Source organism: Scophthalmus maximus, chromosome 3 (assembly GCF_022379125.1).
Source record: "Scophthalmus maximus strain ysfricsl-2021 chromosome 3, ASM2237912v1, whole genome shotgun sequence".
NCBI classification, from domain to species: domain Eukaryota; kingdom Metazoa; phylum Chordata; class Actinopteri; order Pleuronectiformes; family Scophthalmidae; genus Scophthalmus; species Scophthalmus maximus.
The window spans coordinates 12,973,801-12,990,869 of NC_061517.1; the positions used below are offsets into that span (position 1 = coordinate 12,973,801).

General features: G+C 43.6%; 1 protein-coding gene across 1 annotated transcript; it reads left to right on the top strand.

The window, feature by feature from the left end:
- The first annotated feature begins 3,002 nt into the window (after positions 1–3,002).
- Positions 3,003–13,792, top strand: rnd1b (Rho family GTPase 1b). Its single transcript, XM_035644223.2, has 5 exons — positions 3,003–3,329; positions 3,858–3,945; positions 9,855–9,964; positions 10,139–10,273; positions 10,807–13,792. Exons 1-5 carry the CDS (start codon positions 3,003–3,005, stop codon positions 11,050–11,052), a joined length of 906 nt encoding a protein of 301 aa, XP_035500116.2. The 3' UTR covers positions 11,053–13,792.
- Positions 13,793–17,069: the final 3,277 nt, after the last annotated feature.

Genomic DNA, 17,069 nt, shown 5'->3' on the forward strand with positions numbered 1-17,069 from the left:
AGTTCTTAATTCAGCCAACAGGGGGCAGAAGTAGGGGGCAGAAGTAGGGAATCTGTGCCTTCAGGTTGTACTGATGCTGCAGAATTATCCATTATGTAAACCAGAAACATTATACAATGATTGTGTATGTTAAATGTTAAACTAATCTAAACTCACTTGAATATTTACCCCTAATATTTATGTATTTTAATTGCAGATAATCTTTCCATCCATTTGGATTACACACATTTAATATAAACAAACCAATAAAGTTAATGGTTTGCCTATTTGATAGTTTTCATGAATGAAATGGTCAAGATTGAATAATTCTAATAAACCCAATATGTTTTGAAAACACACAGAATTATATATTTCTTTTCAACAAATCACATTTGTTTCACATTTGTAAGCCCATTTGTTTGAAATCATGTGAACTCTATGAGCTTGTTTATGTTAAATCTGTTTAATCCAAATGGATTGAAAACTAACTGCAATTGAAATACATAAATCTTAAATTGGTCCAAAATGTCTTTGTGAGTGAAGTTTCAATTGAGATAAATCATAATGTTAGAGCACACAATGATTGTATGAGTGTATATTTTTTTCGACAATAATGTAATTCCATTTTTATTTCAACATGACAGTGCCCGTCTGCACGAGCTGCAGGAACTGCTGCTTGACCTTCTCCAGGCTCCCGGGCCGAATGTGGATGATAGCTACAGGTTCCAAAATGTTGAAGCGTATGAATGCAGATGGGTTTGGATTTAGATGTTTAGCAATAACATGGGTGTCAAATTTGCACTCTCCTCATACTTTTGCCAGCAAAGTTGAACTGGGACATTGTGTTGGCTCTGACTCTTCATTAAGTATAATCTGCCACTCATTCACGTTCAGCTTGTGCTCTTTTTTCCTACAGAAAACCCAGGACATCACCACCTTTACCTGGACCATGATTATCATCTGTCCTAAACTTCTTATGCCACGTTACATTAATCATCAGCTTAATGCCACATATCTCAGAAACACTTGCAAAAATTGCTGCTTCATGTGTAAGTCTAGAACATCACCTGAGAAAATCATGGTTACAACACCATCTGCTGATTACTGTTTTTTTTCTAACTGTTTGAGAATCTTGTGATACAGATAGTGACTCAGCTTTATTCTCTTTTCCTGAGGCCGTGTGCAGACTGTCCTCCCCGGCCTCCTCCTCCTAATCATCTTCTAGTATATACCATATTGGAAGGTGTCACTTCATGCCTGATGATTATTCATGGCCACCTGTCTCTCTCTGTCCCATCAGAGCAGCTCTGAGGTGGTTGTGCAGGCAGCCTAATGTATTCACTGCAGTTGGCTTCAAAGGGTTAGAAAGAGTTCATAGTCTGCTGCTATTCTTCAAAAGTGTTTTTGTCTTCCTCTTTTATTGAAGTTTTATTCAGTAACAATCAACAGTGTGGCATAAAAATCTGTGCTCCAATCAATTGAAGGCTACGAGTTCCACTTTAATACACTTGTACAAGTGATCAGCAAAGTGCTTATGATGCATTTGTGAATTTAAAAAAGGTTGCACAATCATAAATGTCAACATTTTTCAGTCCATTTTTCGCTGCAAACTTTAATTATTGTGTGATGCCTATGGGCTCAATATGATGTTTTAGAAAAATACTATAACAAAATTTTTACTGTAAGTGTTTTAGGTCTTCATTTGGCATAAGTCAAAGTCATTTAACTGTGCCCCGTACACTGGGGAGGGATTAATGCATTACTATTTTTTACTTAAAGGTCTTTCAAGTTAACCAGGAACTGCTCAGTAACGATTTTTGCACCACCGATTGTTAGTATTAGTATTTGTTTAAAAAAATCAAAACAATTACCATGAAATGCCATGAAGAAAGAGAGATCGTGCACTTGAAATTTACATGAAGAGCAGAATATTTGTGTATATTAAACACACACAGGCCCCACAGGGGGGGGGGGGGGGGGGGGTTGTGAACAAAAGGCAAATTGCTCTGACCCACTGGGGCAAAGACTGCCAGGGGCTCTGATTGGCAACAGTAAGTAAATTAGCCAGTGGGCTGCCAGACACAGGAGAAGGCAGGTAATTGACTTTTATCTTTTAATTCTTCTTTTCCCAAACAATGAAATGCTGTTACCATACAGAAATAACCTTCAGGGTGTGAAAGTCAGTGCCTGTGTCTCCAGCGGTTTGACACAGCACACGTGAGAAGAGAGACCCTTGACTTGACCCTGTGGGCAGCCAATAAGCCCGTCACCTATCAGGGGGCCTCACACCATCCATCCACATGTCAGCATGGTGGTATTACACTGAACCACACCAACAGTGGTCAGACCGGCCTTTGATCAGCAAACATTCACAGAGACACCCTTTTAAATTATACCTGCCTGTGATTTAGAAGAGCTGACGGAGTAATACGTGTGACCAGAAATGTCGCATTTAAGAAAACAGTCTATCACCTGTATGAGAAATGAAACATTTTGTGATGGACAAACACAGACTAATTAAGCCAATAAGCCAATTTTCCTAATTCTAGAGCAAATGATTATATCACCTTCTTCCACATACTTTATTAAATCTGAGAGAAGCCCTGACCAGTTGTGGGAAACGGGGGATACATGTCAAAAAGAAGAAGCGGGGTTATTTTTAATCAAATCGACTGGACTCCTGTAGCAGATTAAAGTAAACTAATTAGTCCACTGTGGATTTGTCTTCCAGTCCCAGTGTGCTCAGCCGGTGGTATGCCATTGATCCAGGGAGTCGAATCAATCCAATCAATCAATTTGCAGCAGGCCAAGTGTCAAGACCCACAGGTGACACAACAGAGGGACCGGCAGCTGACTAAACCCTAAGAAAGAGCTGAAGTTATTTGGACAAATCAATGTATGGAAGAAAAAAAATTGAAGATCTCTTAAATCCTCCCTAGTAACCTTCCACAAAGACCTCAGTTCACGCCGCCGATGCTGAAGCATCCTCGACTCGGACCTCGATCGCCGAGTGCAGCCGGGGGATGTTGGGGAGCGGGTGGAACGCGGCGCTCCTATTGGCTGCCGCTCGCCCGTATAAAGAGCCGCAGTGGCAAATTCAACGCAGACCAACTGCGGACATCCTGCGAGAGACCCTCCGACGCCCGAGCACACTGGGACGAATTCAGCGCCGATTCTGCCGCTTGTTTTCGACGAGGGGACGAAAACAGACGAACAAACCGTGGAGCACCATGAAGGAAAGGAGAAATACACAACCGCTCGTCGTGAGATGTAAACTGGTTCTTGTGGGAGACGTTCAATGCGGAAAAACCGCGATGTTGCAAGTGCTGGCGAAGGACTGTTATCCAGAGGTATGCTCGAGCGGGTTTATGTTTCAAAAATAATGACAACACTGTTGCTCTGCATTGTCGTTGAAGTTCCCATCAAATGATTGAAATAAAAAAAAAATGGGAGGAAAAAACCCATCGGTGCGTCTGTTGCGGTGAGAGTTTGCGTGCCTGCGCATTATCCTAAGATTTCATCTTTTTGGTATATTTCGCATCCATTGACCATCATACTTTAAATGAAATAAGCTTTTTGATTGCGTAGTCGATACGAATATGTTCCCCTCGCATTCTATAAATGCTTCATCGTCGTATGATGATGTTTTCTTTTTCCTGCAGCTGCAGTGATTCAAGTGATTGATTGATCGATCCGACATTGCATCCATTTTTTTTCTTTCTTTTTTTTTTAATTTTGGCTTGCTGTTATTGGATCGAGCCCCTCACTGCGTGTTTTCGTGTTGCACAAATGAGCCAGATAAATTCCGTGAGCCCACCTGTGGCTGCACTGACTGACACCTCCCCACTAATGGCACCGTGTTGCTAATTGCTCCCCAGACCTACGTGCCCACGGTATTTGAAAACTACACAGCCTGTCTGGAGCTGGAGGAGCAGCGAGTGGAGCTCAGTCTGTGGGACACCTCAGGTAACCGATCACCTCTCCTCTGTCTGCCTGTCTGTCTGCCTGTCTGTCTGTCTGTCTGTCTGTCTGCCTGTCTGTCTCTCTGTCTCTTTGTCTCTCTGTCTGCCTGCCTGTCTGTCTGTCTGCCTGTCTGTCTGTCTCTCTGTCTGTCTGTCCGTCTATCTCTCTCTGTCTGTCTGTCTGTCTGTCTGTCTCTCTCTCTGTCTGTCTGTCTGTCTCTCTGTCTGTCTGTCTGTCCGTCTGTCCGTCTATCTCTCTCTGTCTGTCTGTCTGTCTGTCTGTCTCTCTCTCTGTCTGTCTGTCTGTCTCTCTGTCTGTCTGTCCGTCTGTCTGTCTGTCTCTCTCTCTGTCTCTCTGTCTGTCTGTCTGTCTCTCTGTCTGTCTGTCTGTCTGTCTGTCTCTCTCTCTGTCTCTCTGTCTGTCTGTCTGTCTCTCTGTCTGTCCGTCTGTCTGTCTGTCTGTCTGTCTGTCTCTCTGTCTGTCTGTCTGTCTGTCTGTCTGTCTGTCTGTCTGTCTGTCTGTCTCTCTCTCTGTCTCTCTGTCTGTCTGTCTGTCCGTCTGTCTGTCTGTCCGTCTGTCTGTCCGTCTGTCTGTCTCTCTGTCTGTCTGTCCTATGACTGTGTCTGCACCATGTATATAAAATGTAATGACCGTCCGTCTCAGATGAAAGCAGGAGGGGGTTCCTGATCATCTCCGAATTAAGGAGACAACAAGTGGTGCAGGCGCTTATCCGCAGGCCTCATACTCCTTGTTGTCCTCCCATATTGAGGATGCACATTGTTTTGCACTTGTTGAGCCTCAATTACTTCTTCCAGATTTTTCTGACTTGTGATTGATTCCATGTATTCCTTCATCAATACATTCTTTTGTTTGTCATGTGGCCGGATGAGGGATCCACAAATCGTTCATTTCTATGCTTTCGCCAGTAACTAGGCAGAGAGCCTGCGATTATTCCGCTTCACTTGTTGTTATTGCTGACTTTGTGCATCATATGTTCATTTACACAAAGCGTGAAAAACAGGGTTAATGTGTCAGTGTGGACCTCCCCAGGGATCTGTTGTGTGGAGTGTTGACCTGAATACTGTGAGCACCTGTTTGATTCTCTTCATGCTCGCTGCACAATGGGGTTCTCTCTGCAGCCCACATCCCTCTGCCTGCACACTCGAGCTGGGTGTACCTGCGGTTCCATTAGGTCGCCAGGGCTGAGCAAACTGGCTCGTGTGCGTGTGCGTACCTCAAATCCTTTATGTAACAGACCCACTTGAATGAGACGAGGCAGTTTTTACTGTGTTCTCATATTTTTCCCCTCCCATTATCCAAAAGCGGCAATAGGAAATTGGTGAGAGTAATTCTCTGCCCAGACCAAATCCCGCTTTTTAATCCCAGACTGTGGACCTTTGGCCAGCAAGAGTGGGCCTGGTGCCTGGGGATGATGGGCCATACATAGAGACATCCCGTTGGGCAGGAAGGTTTTCTGGAGCAGACAGACAGGAGGCAGCTCAGAAACTCTGGTGACCTGCATTCGCCTCCATATGCTGCCCCATAGGTCACCGCTCAAACAGCATGATGCAGGGGATTAAGACTCTGAATAGGACCACTGGGCCGCTGCTTCTGACTGACCCAATGAGTTTCAGACACTTTCTCTTTCTTTCTTTCTTTCTTTCTTTCTTTCTTTCAGCATGTCACCATTGTTTTCCCTCTGCTGAACCATTTCTTTGTCACTCCCTTGTTATATCTTAAAATTGTACACTTGGTTTTTGGCCTGTTTCCAAAAACAGTGCTGAACAACATAAACTGTACAGACAGCTGCAAATTTAAAAGATACAAATTGTCCTCAAAAACCAACAGTGATGTTAATATTTAAAAACAGTCTTTTGGTTTGATTCAAAGACATTTTCTTATGGATGACTCTCACCTATCTCCTGCCAGTGCTGCTAGTGATGGACGACAGGAATGGGAGCAATTTGTTTGTCACTCTGCACAGTCTCCTCTTCTTACTGTAATTTGCTCTAATTGCGTGGAGTTGTGCTGCTGCAGCCACACCGCACTGAGAGGGTCTCCTCATTATCCCGACTCCCCTTCATTGATTAGACTGACCTCATCACCGGCCCCACATGGCAGGCAGCTCCTTCTCCCAGCTCCGCCATGGATTTACAGACCTAAATCAATCCAGCAGTTTTAATCAGCCCGGTCTGATCGGACATGCGGAGGGGAAGGGAGACAGAGGGGGGAAGGCGAAGACTATCTATTGGCTGTAACTCATGAATAACGAATAATGAATCTCTTTATGGTGTTAGTGAGTAATTTATTTCAGGTTGCATGCTCTAGCTGATAAATCCTCTGAGCTTTAGAGGAAACTGTATCTGTAATAATTTCTTAAATGACATATAGCTAAAGGAGAGTTATTTGGAATGAACCCAATATCCATTTGAGCTGATGAAACAATTTGTATAATTGTAACCGCGAGGCATTATTAATACACAATAATTTTGTTAATGGTCATACTGTATATCAGTCATTTCTAATGGCTCTCATTTAGTGACGTTTAAGGTTCAGTCTTTCTACAGGGATTTCTCAGGGATACAACTGAAGATTATTTCCACTCTAGATTCATCAGTCCATCACCTCTATGATTAACTGATTAATGGTTTGCCCCATAAAATGTCAGAAAACATTGAACTTTTTAAAAACATATTGTCCTTGGACTCAACTTCAAGCGTCCACAGTGTGATGAGCTTTGACAGTGTCAAGTTTCCAAGCTTTCAAGGCTTGTTAGCATTTCAGACGTGGTGATGCTCAGGAACAAAGAACCATCCTCGCTCTCCCTGCAGGGGGCTTCGGCAGTGATTCTGACTGGCTCTGGCATGTGAAACCAGGGAACAACTGTCTGATGCAACTTTAGTGTGGTTTTTGGCCAGTCTGTAAAGCCTGTAGTTATCAGCTGCAGCAGCAGCAGCGGCGGCGGCAGCACAGCTCCCAGCCGGCTGAGTGTGGGTGGAGGGGCAGGGCTCCTCTCATCCCCAAATCTGTGAGTCATCCCATCACTGCATCATTTATCTGTCTGACCCCTGTGTTCTCACTGTCAGAGAGGAGTGTGCTAATGATGAAGACAGGCTATGTCACTCAGTTGATCGAGCACAGAAATACACTCACTCATGCACACGCGCGCCGAAAAGCGGCTCGCCCCATCCCCCACCTGTATGCTCCCGACACACATGTCTCGCCCCAGCGAAGCCTACTTCCACTATGGACCGATTTCCACCTCAACTGCACCGTGGAGACGGATGGAGTCGAGCTCAGCCACACGGAATTTGGTTTTGCCGCTTTTTCGTTTATTCCCATTCCCCAGTTCGTCAGCCTCACTCGCCATGTTTCATGCCTCACAAACTCTCCATCTGTTGTGGCGGCATGCTGTTGGGAAAAAGGGAAGAAAGGAAACATTTGGGCCACGGTTAGGCGCTGCATGTGCATTGATCCGTCTATCCAAGCCATTCTCTGGGTTGTTGCAATGAAAAGAAGGAGGGAAGAGAAAGAGGCAGAGACTGGTATTCTGTGATATCGGACTGCAGGGGGTGAAGGATTAATGGCACAGGAGGGCACTTTGTGATCTGCCTCAGTCAGATACACTACTGCTTTCCCTCCTCTCTTCCTCCTGTTTTTTTTCTTCACACACAATTGAAACAGTGATGTCTTCCAGGATTAGAAACTGGATCCTGGAGCGTTGGGAAAGTGCTGCCAAGGCTGATGAACTTTAAATATTGATATTTACACATTCGTAAAAAAAAATTTAATTTATTTCCTTCAACGATGATACAAATACGCCCACTGATTCATGCATCCTTTGTCCAAAACAGAAGTTAAAATCAATTTCAGCGGAGGGTTGAAAAAACAACACCTTAGATGTCTCCTCCATCTCCTTCACCTCTTGACAGGGTAATACCACTAAACTGATTTGTCAGCTTTAATTGCTGAGGCTCTTGGCCCCCGTGTCCAGCGTCTCTGCAGCCTTTCATTGATTGCTGCATTTAGATCAGTGGCCATTTAATGCAGAATCACACCCAGGTTTCCCGGCTGTGTGATAACCCCTTGCAGGAGATTGAAAAGACTTATTGTGCCCTGCGTTTGACTCTCCCACGAGATACCTGACACAACACGCATACAGAGACTCGCCATCCCAGTGGTGCTAATTGTTCTGGTGTGAACGTGTGTCACTTTTCACAGTCCGCAAACGCAAAGTTGTCTCACAGATGAGTGTGGCTTTTCCACTCGAGCCCTAGAGTGAAAAATTGTGTAAGGACGACAATGTAAATTTTATTCTTAAGGTGGCAGCATCTGTCCTCCAGTTGAAAATACAGTAATAGTAAATCATTTACTTTTAATCAGAATCAGTCAATTTACTATTAGAGAGGAGAACCAAGTAGTTTTTTTAATTCAAAAAAAGGAAACCTATAATACAAAAAGTGCGTTCCTTTGCAGTGATGTTTACTTCCGTCAGGACACGGAGCCCTCAGGAATTTCATCACAGCTTGTCATTATTCCACTCACAGCGCCCGGCAGCTGGCAAATTCAGTTTTACCCTTTGATAATGTGGAAAATCATTAAGTATTCATGAAACGGATCTATATGCAAACATCCATGTTGAGTGCGCCTTTTCGTATGTTTTCTTCTGATGCATTGTTTTCTATGATGTAAATCAATTAGTTTGGTTGTGTAATATGTAATGAGTGATTACAGACATTTTTTGTTATCTGTGGCTATAAGAGGAACAATGAATCCCCTTTGGGATTCACACGGAGCTTAAAGTAAACATGTTAATTCCGTTGGGCTGCTCCTCTTCTGTTTCATCTTATCACAGATTGGGATCACCTCTGGCTGCTGCCAAATTTAAATAGCGAGGCTGTGTGTCATTTAGGTGTGGTGCTGGCATGTGCGAATGTGTGTGTTTTTGTGTGATGGATGTGTGTCTGTGGTCCCCAACTCTGTTGCAGAGCAGAGGAATGTCCCCACCAGTGGGTGGGTGGGCAGTTCGTTGTGTAAAATGATTGATTGGCAGTTAAGGCGAGCCTTTATGGAGAGGTGGGAGGAATGCCTGATGAAGATGGTGGATTTCAAGGCTGTTGCTGTGGTAACAGAGGGACTGGAGGTATCAGCGCAGAGCAGAGGATTTTTTGGGGGGGTGGGTGGCTTACTTAAGGATTCCGAGCATGTGTGGGAGAGTCTGCGTGCCCCGAGCCCCACCGTTCCACTTGCGTAATCTACTGCGAGAGAAGATCAATGAGGATTTAGTGCTCGATTGTCATCTTCTGTCCCTCTGAAATGCCAGCAGAGGATATAGGAGCAGGGGAAGAGGCAGTTTCAGGGACAGCAAAGTGAGGCTCAGCAGGGGAAGTGTTGCCGATTCCACATAATCCCTGTAGTCGCATTGTATCGCTCTGCCTCTGCTGCTCTATCACACAGTTTTTGCTCTGACCAACTGCCTGTTGTCACAGCAATCAATACCTGAAACAATCTCCACTCAAAATGATTTAAATATTATGATATATTAATTCATGAAGTCTGACACGTTTTACAACATGCATTTATCCTATAGGAATATGGTTATATGCCAATGTTGTTATGTGGCATCAATATGTAAAATTCCATGAAGTTTAATAAAATATCAAAAGAAACTTTAACAACTGCAAACTATGGAAACTGCAAGTACGTTTCTATTTCACATTCTCACAAATAAACAACACACACCACTGAAAACTCCAACGTACACAATTGTAGTTGTCTATGAAACGGTCCTGCGGTCAAAGGGGGTTACATTCATGTCACTGATGACACAGTGAACTATTTGAAATGTCTGTGTATTTATTTCAGTTTGTCCTTTATTCACACTGGGGATTTTCTCTCGTCTGTCCTCTAAGGTTCTCCATACTATGACAATGTGAGGCCCCTGTGCTACAGTGACTCGGATGCAGTGTTGCTGTGTTTTGACATCAGCCGTCCTGACACCGTGGACAGCAGCCTGAAGAAGGTAACGGCTTCTGCACTTGTCAAAGTCTTGCTTCTGTTTTCATTGCTGTTTTCACATGTCTTTTCCTGAGAATTTACCTTTGTGTCGGACAATATACTGTTTATTTGCTGCCCATTATTTAATGTACCCTTTGGAGAAATTGATCCTGAAATAATTGTCGTTCTGTGTCCACAGTGGAAAACTGAGATCCTAGACTTCTGTCCAAGCACACGCATCCTACTCATTGGCTGTAAGATTGACCTGCGCACAGATGTCTGCACGCTGATGGAGCTGTCCAATCAGAAACAGACTCCCATCACCTATGAGCAGGTGAGAGACAACAGATAACACGTTGGCACATAGCTTTTCAGGAATATATTCAATGCTGAATTTGAAAACACAAACAAAGGAACATGCATGGCAAACACAATTAAAAGGGGAACAATTATCAAAAAAAATGCAGGGTTCATATTTGGCTTTATTCTATGTTAGGGTTAAGCGGCATGAAAGAAAGTAAATAGCACAACAAGCGGCAGACCCTTTGATATCTGTTAAGGCTTTGAGCAACACATTTCTACTACTCTTCAGCAGGAGCTGCCATTGTCATCTGACATTTCCAAGTATTTCAAACATAATTCTAGTGATCTGACTATATATAATAACATATGATGACAAAGGGGTCAAGGATGTACTTAGTAACCCAGTCAATGGGGGCACGATATAAATTTTGCGGCAATTTTGTGAGCTTGCTAGCGTGTTTCCTCCTGGACCTCACACCACACCCTGGTGCGAATAAGAAAAAGCAGTTAGAATCTATTGAAGGATGTCATGAACAGCACCCCTCGTCTCTCCACTTATTGCAGGGCTCTGCTATGGCCAAGCAGCTGGGTGCAGAGGCTTACCTGGAGTGCTCGGCGTTCACCTCGGAGAAAAGCATCCACAGTGTGTTCCGCACCGCAGCGATGGCCTGCATCAACAAGCTGCAGCCCCTCCCAAAGCCCAGCCCCACCCGCCGCCTCTCCAAAAGACTTCTCCACCTGCCCAGCAAGTCGGATTTGCTCACCTCCACCTTCAAGAAGGAGAAGGCCAAGAGCTGCTCCGTCATGTGAGTGAAGACCTCTTAGGGTTACAGTCCTCACATGCGACCCCCGGCCCCCTGCCTCTTTGGTCTCGGGGAAGGGGGGGTGGGCATGATGGTTTTATCAGGGCTTCCTGCTGAATCCTTCCCTCACTCCCCCGCAAACAAAACACCCCTCGGGAGAGGTGGACACCTCGCTGTCCACTTGCTCCTGAACCTTTTAGCGCACATCCATCTTTTTCCACTACTCTTTATCTTGCATTCAAACAAACAAAATCAGTCAAGATTTGATCATCAAGCTATCTTTTTTTTTCCACCTGTATGCAACTACAACGGTATTACATCTGTCCTCTTTTACTATCTCTAGGCACATGTTGATTTTGTCCAAATTGGAAATGTGCAACGTGTGACGTTCAATCTTGTGATGTAAATGCCTCCTAGACAATTCAATGGATATTTTTCTAAGTACAAAAATAAATCTAGCATGAAACCATCACGAACCAGCAAAAAATCCTGTACAACCCTCTCAGCAAGGTGTGTGAAGTGCGAATTGGCTCGTCGCTGGCGTCCCCATTTAGGCCTGTGAAAGCACAGAGGCGTAGAGGGAGCAGAGCGACGAACCACCGTCAGAGCTGTTACGTAGAGGTGTTTTCTCATTGTCTCGTGGCGATGAGAGCAGGGATAAGAGCTGTGAGGGCAGGCGGCTGTGCAGACAGCAGTCTAGACTATATCAACCTGCATGGATTGTTGATGCATGGTTGTGAAGCTCTGGGCGGCTTTCAGTGGACTAATTGGAGGAGGCTGAAGAGTCTCGGTGTGTATAAAACGACTGCAGAAATCTGGACACACAAAAAATAAAGGGAGGTGTAGCCATGTTCCTGGTGTCTCTGCTGTCACAGCTGGAGTCTTATTATAAAATACTGTGTTGACGATGGGGCAGACACGTTTAAGCAGATGACAAAAAAGATGCTTGTTGCTGTGACCAGGAGCATCAACACAAACGGTTCAACGCTGAGCTTTCGAGCTATTTATGAAGCTGTGGCTGGTTATGGATGCCAGTGCTATGAGGCATATTTAACAGCATAATGTCACCTACCTAATTCAGGCTCGCTGCTAAAGGGAGGATCTGGTTTGTAATTTCAAATATTCCTCAGAAGATTTGTAGCATTGTATTGTTGACAGTTTTCCAACAATTCTCAAATGGTATGCAGTTTTGAAAAAAAAATCTTTAATTTAATTTTCCCAAAAGTAACTGAGATTTTTTTTGACAACTATGCCTGTGGATTTTCTCGAATTTCCAATAATCCAATGTAGCACCCCCAACCTGACTATTCTTCCAAGATGACTCTAGTTTTTGTGTCGTATTCCTCTGGTTAATCTATTGACCTCCATGGAGCAGGACTTACTGTAGGCTACAGTGACTTACGGAGCAAAACATGGACCCTTTTCTGAGCTTAAATCTTTGGCTTCATGGTTACGTGTGTGTGCAGCATTGATCTGTGTGCTTCTAACCATAAAGCAATAATGATTTAAGTGCTTGTGACGCAAGGTAACCTATGCGGCAATAAAGGCGGAGCTTTGTGATTACTATCATGCTATAAGTGCTCAATGGACATCTGACAAACACCATCTCTGCTGTACAAAGAGGCTGCCGATATGTGTTTGCCCATCATCCTACGTGTAAGTAGCCACTGGTATGTAAAACCAATGTTGCAGTTAAAAGATTGGCGTATAAGAGGGAACAATGTTCAGTGCGTTGGAGATGCTCGACTTTGCTGTCAATTTTACATAATCATAACTAAAGAGTACTGAGGCAGCCGGACTTGCTTGAATTGCTTGTGTGAGTTGACAGTGATATGCTTTTAAAATTGGAAATATTCTTCAAAAGTCTAACAATCATCTTGTAAAAAGGGCTAGTGTGTGGGGAAAAAAAGGAAATACCGTGGGACTAAGGAGAACAAGTAAACAATTAAAAAAAAAATGCACAGGCTGGCCCTGTCCAAAGAAAGTTATTTTTCCATATTTTTCCATAATTCTTTTTTTTTTGTATTTAATAGCATGATGTGAGTACCAGTGTTGTTTTTAGAAATATCTCCCTGAGATGGTTGTAGCGTCTGTATGCAGCTGGGGACTTCCCCTGGTAGTCGGAGGAACTTAAAGTGGTGATTTGCACAAAGGCTTCCAGTTCACGATCACACACCGAATTCCTCAGCATTGCCTAGCAACAATTCAGCATAGGAAACATGGGCTCTTGGGTTGATTTTGTGGACAGAGGCGGCTGGCTCACAATATGTTATTATAGCATCAGTTATGCATTTATTGCCAGGCTTGTTTAAATAAAAGATGCATTGAATGCCAGGCTTGTTTGAAAAAAAAAATTCTTGATACTTTTGTTGGGTTGGCGCTGTGATGCCAGGCCTTCTGACGATGGGATCGATGGGCAGCTCATGGGTAAGATGAAAAAGACCTTGTCAGTTAATATGCAGCCTTTGTGTAGTAGTCAGTGTGTGGTCCAATGGTGCAGTCAAACTCCTAAGCATGTCCTATTAAAGTTGTATGATTGTACATACTGTCTCTTGTTTTATAATCACTGTAAGATATCTTCAAGGATGTCACAAGAAAATATTGTTATTGATGTGAATATTTATTTGGGAGCTTTTTTGTCTTTTTTTTTCCCTTTTATTGACTGACATGTACATTTGTTTAGAAGAAATTTTGATTTCTTCTTTTTGCTGTGTTAAATAAAGCTTGCCCTGTCCGGCACCCTTGAATTGTTATTCTCCTGTCATTTCAAACTTCTCTATTATTTCGTGTCGTTTTCCCAGTTGCATTCTAAGCAAATTCTTGAAAAAAAATGCAGCATATTGCATTTGGCTGTCGAGATGCCACACCTGTTCTTCTCTTACCTTTAGCCGTTTCACTGATCATTATGATATATTGATTTTGATTAAGTTTTACACACTTTTGTGTTGTCGATGATTTTACTCACGTCAGAGCCTCCACACATTTTTCTGATAAGATACTTGCTGTAATGAAAGTGAACACATGTCTCCAGCAGTGTATCACCTTATGAATCTCTGCATGAACTGCTGCTTATCTCTCCCCCTCTCTGGGTGCTAATAATTCCTTTAACAAGCCCTGTGTCACTGCATGCATGCAGAGCATGTCTCATTAAGGATGGAGCAAATTTAAACCAAGACGGATGGGGGATTTCTGTCATTTTCCATTACTTCACTTCTGTATAGACACCGATGATCAGGGAGTTAATCACAGACTGAGGAAAGAAAAGCGCGTCAGTCAGACGTGTAATTGACAAATAATTAACAGCATAACAGGGATGATAGAATCGATAGGACGGTTTCGAGATGCAGTATTTACTCAAATAAAACAGCGACTTTAGATAAAGTATAAATAAAAGCTTGATAGATGGGGCTGATGGACAGCCAGCGTGAATTTGGCACACATTCAACTGTGCAGGTTGTTGGAAAGTTTCACAGCTTCACTGTCACTTCTGAAGGTGCACGAGGCTGCTGCTCTCATCTGTCCTCCACACACACCACATCTGGTCTCTGCCAGCTGCAGAGGTGTCTAAGACTGGCCTGATGCCACAGGATGTGGCAGAGGAGCCAGCAGGCCAGTTTGCCTCGTCTTCCTATGCTCTTACTAGACGCTAACTAGTACCAATCAGATCCAATGGTGCTGTGCATGTACAGTGACAAACTTAATCCATGTTCACTCCAGGTCTTGTCAGTCACATCACCTGGCAAATGCAATCGGAAAACATCGATCATTTGGAGACGTGTATCTGGATTGTACAGTGAGTCCCCCAACTCCTTGGTGAAAAAAAATCCAACTGTTTAGCTTCTAATTGCTTCATCAGCTATCAATGACTGTAACTGTCTCTCTGTTGTTTGGTGCTGAGCAGGCAGGGTACAGAAAGCTTATCGGTGCTCTTTCTACCTCCTGCCATATCTTGAAATGAGCCTGGCAGAGGTGCGTCTGAACAACAACAGTAGACCTGATAGCTGAAACGAAACAAACCAGCTGAAAGATGCTGAAATGCCATATTGACCTGAGGGGAACTGCAAAGCTTGGTGACCATTTTCTGAGTTTGTCGCTCAGCCTAGCATACGCTTTTTCACCAACATTTTCACCAAAAGAAACCCATAATTTACGTTAAGGCAAACAATGCTTGTTCCAAATTCCAACTAGATTCACCTAGGTTTTCATATGGTTTCTGGTCTGATGGTTCTGAGAGAAGATGATGCGTTGGTACCACACCAAATTATGCCCCGCTGTTGCGAAAAACAAAATGAATCATGGGACGTCGGTGAGCTGAATGCTGGAACACCTGAGGTGGAGACTGACATTGTACACATGGGGGCACACACACTGGGTGTGAGGACATGCAAATGGGCCACATACGCTGCTAGTCGTCGTAAATTAGGGCAACATCTGAACAGACACAGAGAGTTCAATTGCCCACTCAGCTGTGGCTTGTACCTCGAGGGTTCAGTTAAGGAGAAATGGCATCGTGGCACAATCCAGTGAGCTTTCAGGATCCACTTTGCTATTTTGTTTGCCATAGACACAACCACAGAACTGTTCTTTGTCTACTAATGGAACAGTGGGTCACTGAGTTGCCGTGGACAAAAGCTGGTGAGGGAGGTCAGTTTAACCACACAAAGCCAATTTATTGGGCTGTTAAACACATTCTGATAAACACCCATCCCTAGCAAATCAGAATATCAATTCACATCACAAAAATTGAATTCATAAGAGTGACAACATCATTATGTCCCTTGTAACATTTAAATCGATAAATTAAAGTCTAGACTGATGATGGAAGATGCACCATCAGGCATTTTCACACTCTTTGTAGTTATTGTCACTATCTTCTAAATCAATACCAAAAAAGTAAGGAGTGGGATCGGAACTAGAGTACACAGGCTGGACTGGACAGTTTTGATGGGTGGTGTGCAAAGTGCGATCGGAGGGGAGTTGTGCAGTACTGAATAGACAGCCTTCTGTGCTGTTGTGTAATATTAACATTGTGTCCTGGGTCCTAAGATAACTCTCTGCAGGGTATACAACAACACAGCTGCAGATTCCAGAAGTAATCTTCCACTGTATGCATCTTAGTTATGAACAGACAGATAAACAAATAAAAAATAAAGGTTTGAATTGAAAGTGTGATTTGAAACCTGCAGTTCTTGGAGGCCTAGTAATCAGCCCCAAGCAACAGGCACATTTTGAACAAACACTGCGATACTACTGTGGAAAAAAAAGATGGCACTCATGAATGAAACACAGAGTATGTGCGTATCCATCTAATTGCATCTGTGCATATACAGTAGCAGCTAATCTTTAATTACTGATGAGATGTGAGGAAGTGTTGAGTCCTGCAGTGTGTGGGCCCCCCCCCCACTCCACTCTCTCTCTCTCTCTCGCGCTGTCTCATAGACAAACAGACACCAGATTCTCTGCCGCAGTGCAGGGCAGGGCCAGAGAATCTAAGCCCATCAATTTCTTATTCAGCCAATTTCAGACGGGGGTTGGGATAACAGGATTTAACGGGACATGATCACAAGATTCCTATTGTGCCTTTTATTTTCACAATTATTCACTATTCAGGGATGAGCGTCTATGGATTTGTGATAAAACTCATATTATTTTTTACCATATATTACTTTACTTTAATTAAATAATCTGGATTGCATTACAGTCACTGGATCATCATTTTACACACACAGCATCAGTAACTGTCCACCTGAGGAGATCTTCCCTCTGTATTGTTAGGCTCGGTGAGGAGTAAACACTATGTGTGTGTGTGTGTGTGTTTGCAGCTCCTCCACCTCTCTGTGTGACCCCTGACCCTAAACTCCCTCCTGTGGTTAAACCTACGGCTGCCCTAGAGCTTTCTCTCTTGACCTTGTGCTTCGCTGGCAGCACCACCAATAAGCTCAGTCAAATGTGAGCAATTGTTTAATGTTCCCTGTGGCCACGGTGGGAAAGCACAAGTTGTTTCACTGACATTGAATGCTGTTT

What these genes read in the sequence shown, in the direction of transcription:
- rnd1b (XM_035644223.2), top strand. Translation starts at nt 3,003, where the DNA reads ATGTTGGGGAGCGGGTGGAACGCGGCGCTCCTATTGGCTGCCGCTCGC. An exon ending in CAGTCTGTGGGACACCTCAG is followed by an intron (nt 3,946 to 9,854) that starts GTAACCGATCAC and finishes CTGTCCTCTAAG; the next exon opens with GTTCTCCATACTATGACAAT. An exon ending in TGGACAGCAGCCTGAAGAAG is followed by an intron (nt 9,965 to 10,138) that starts GTAACGGCTTCT and finishes CTGTGTCCACAG; the next exon opens with TGGAAAACTGAGATCCTAGA.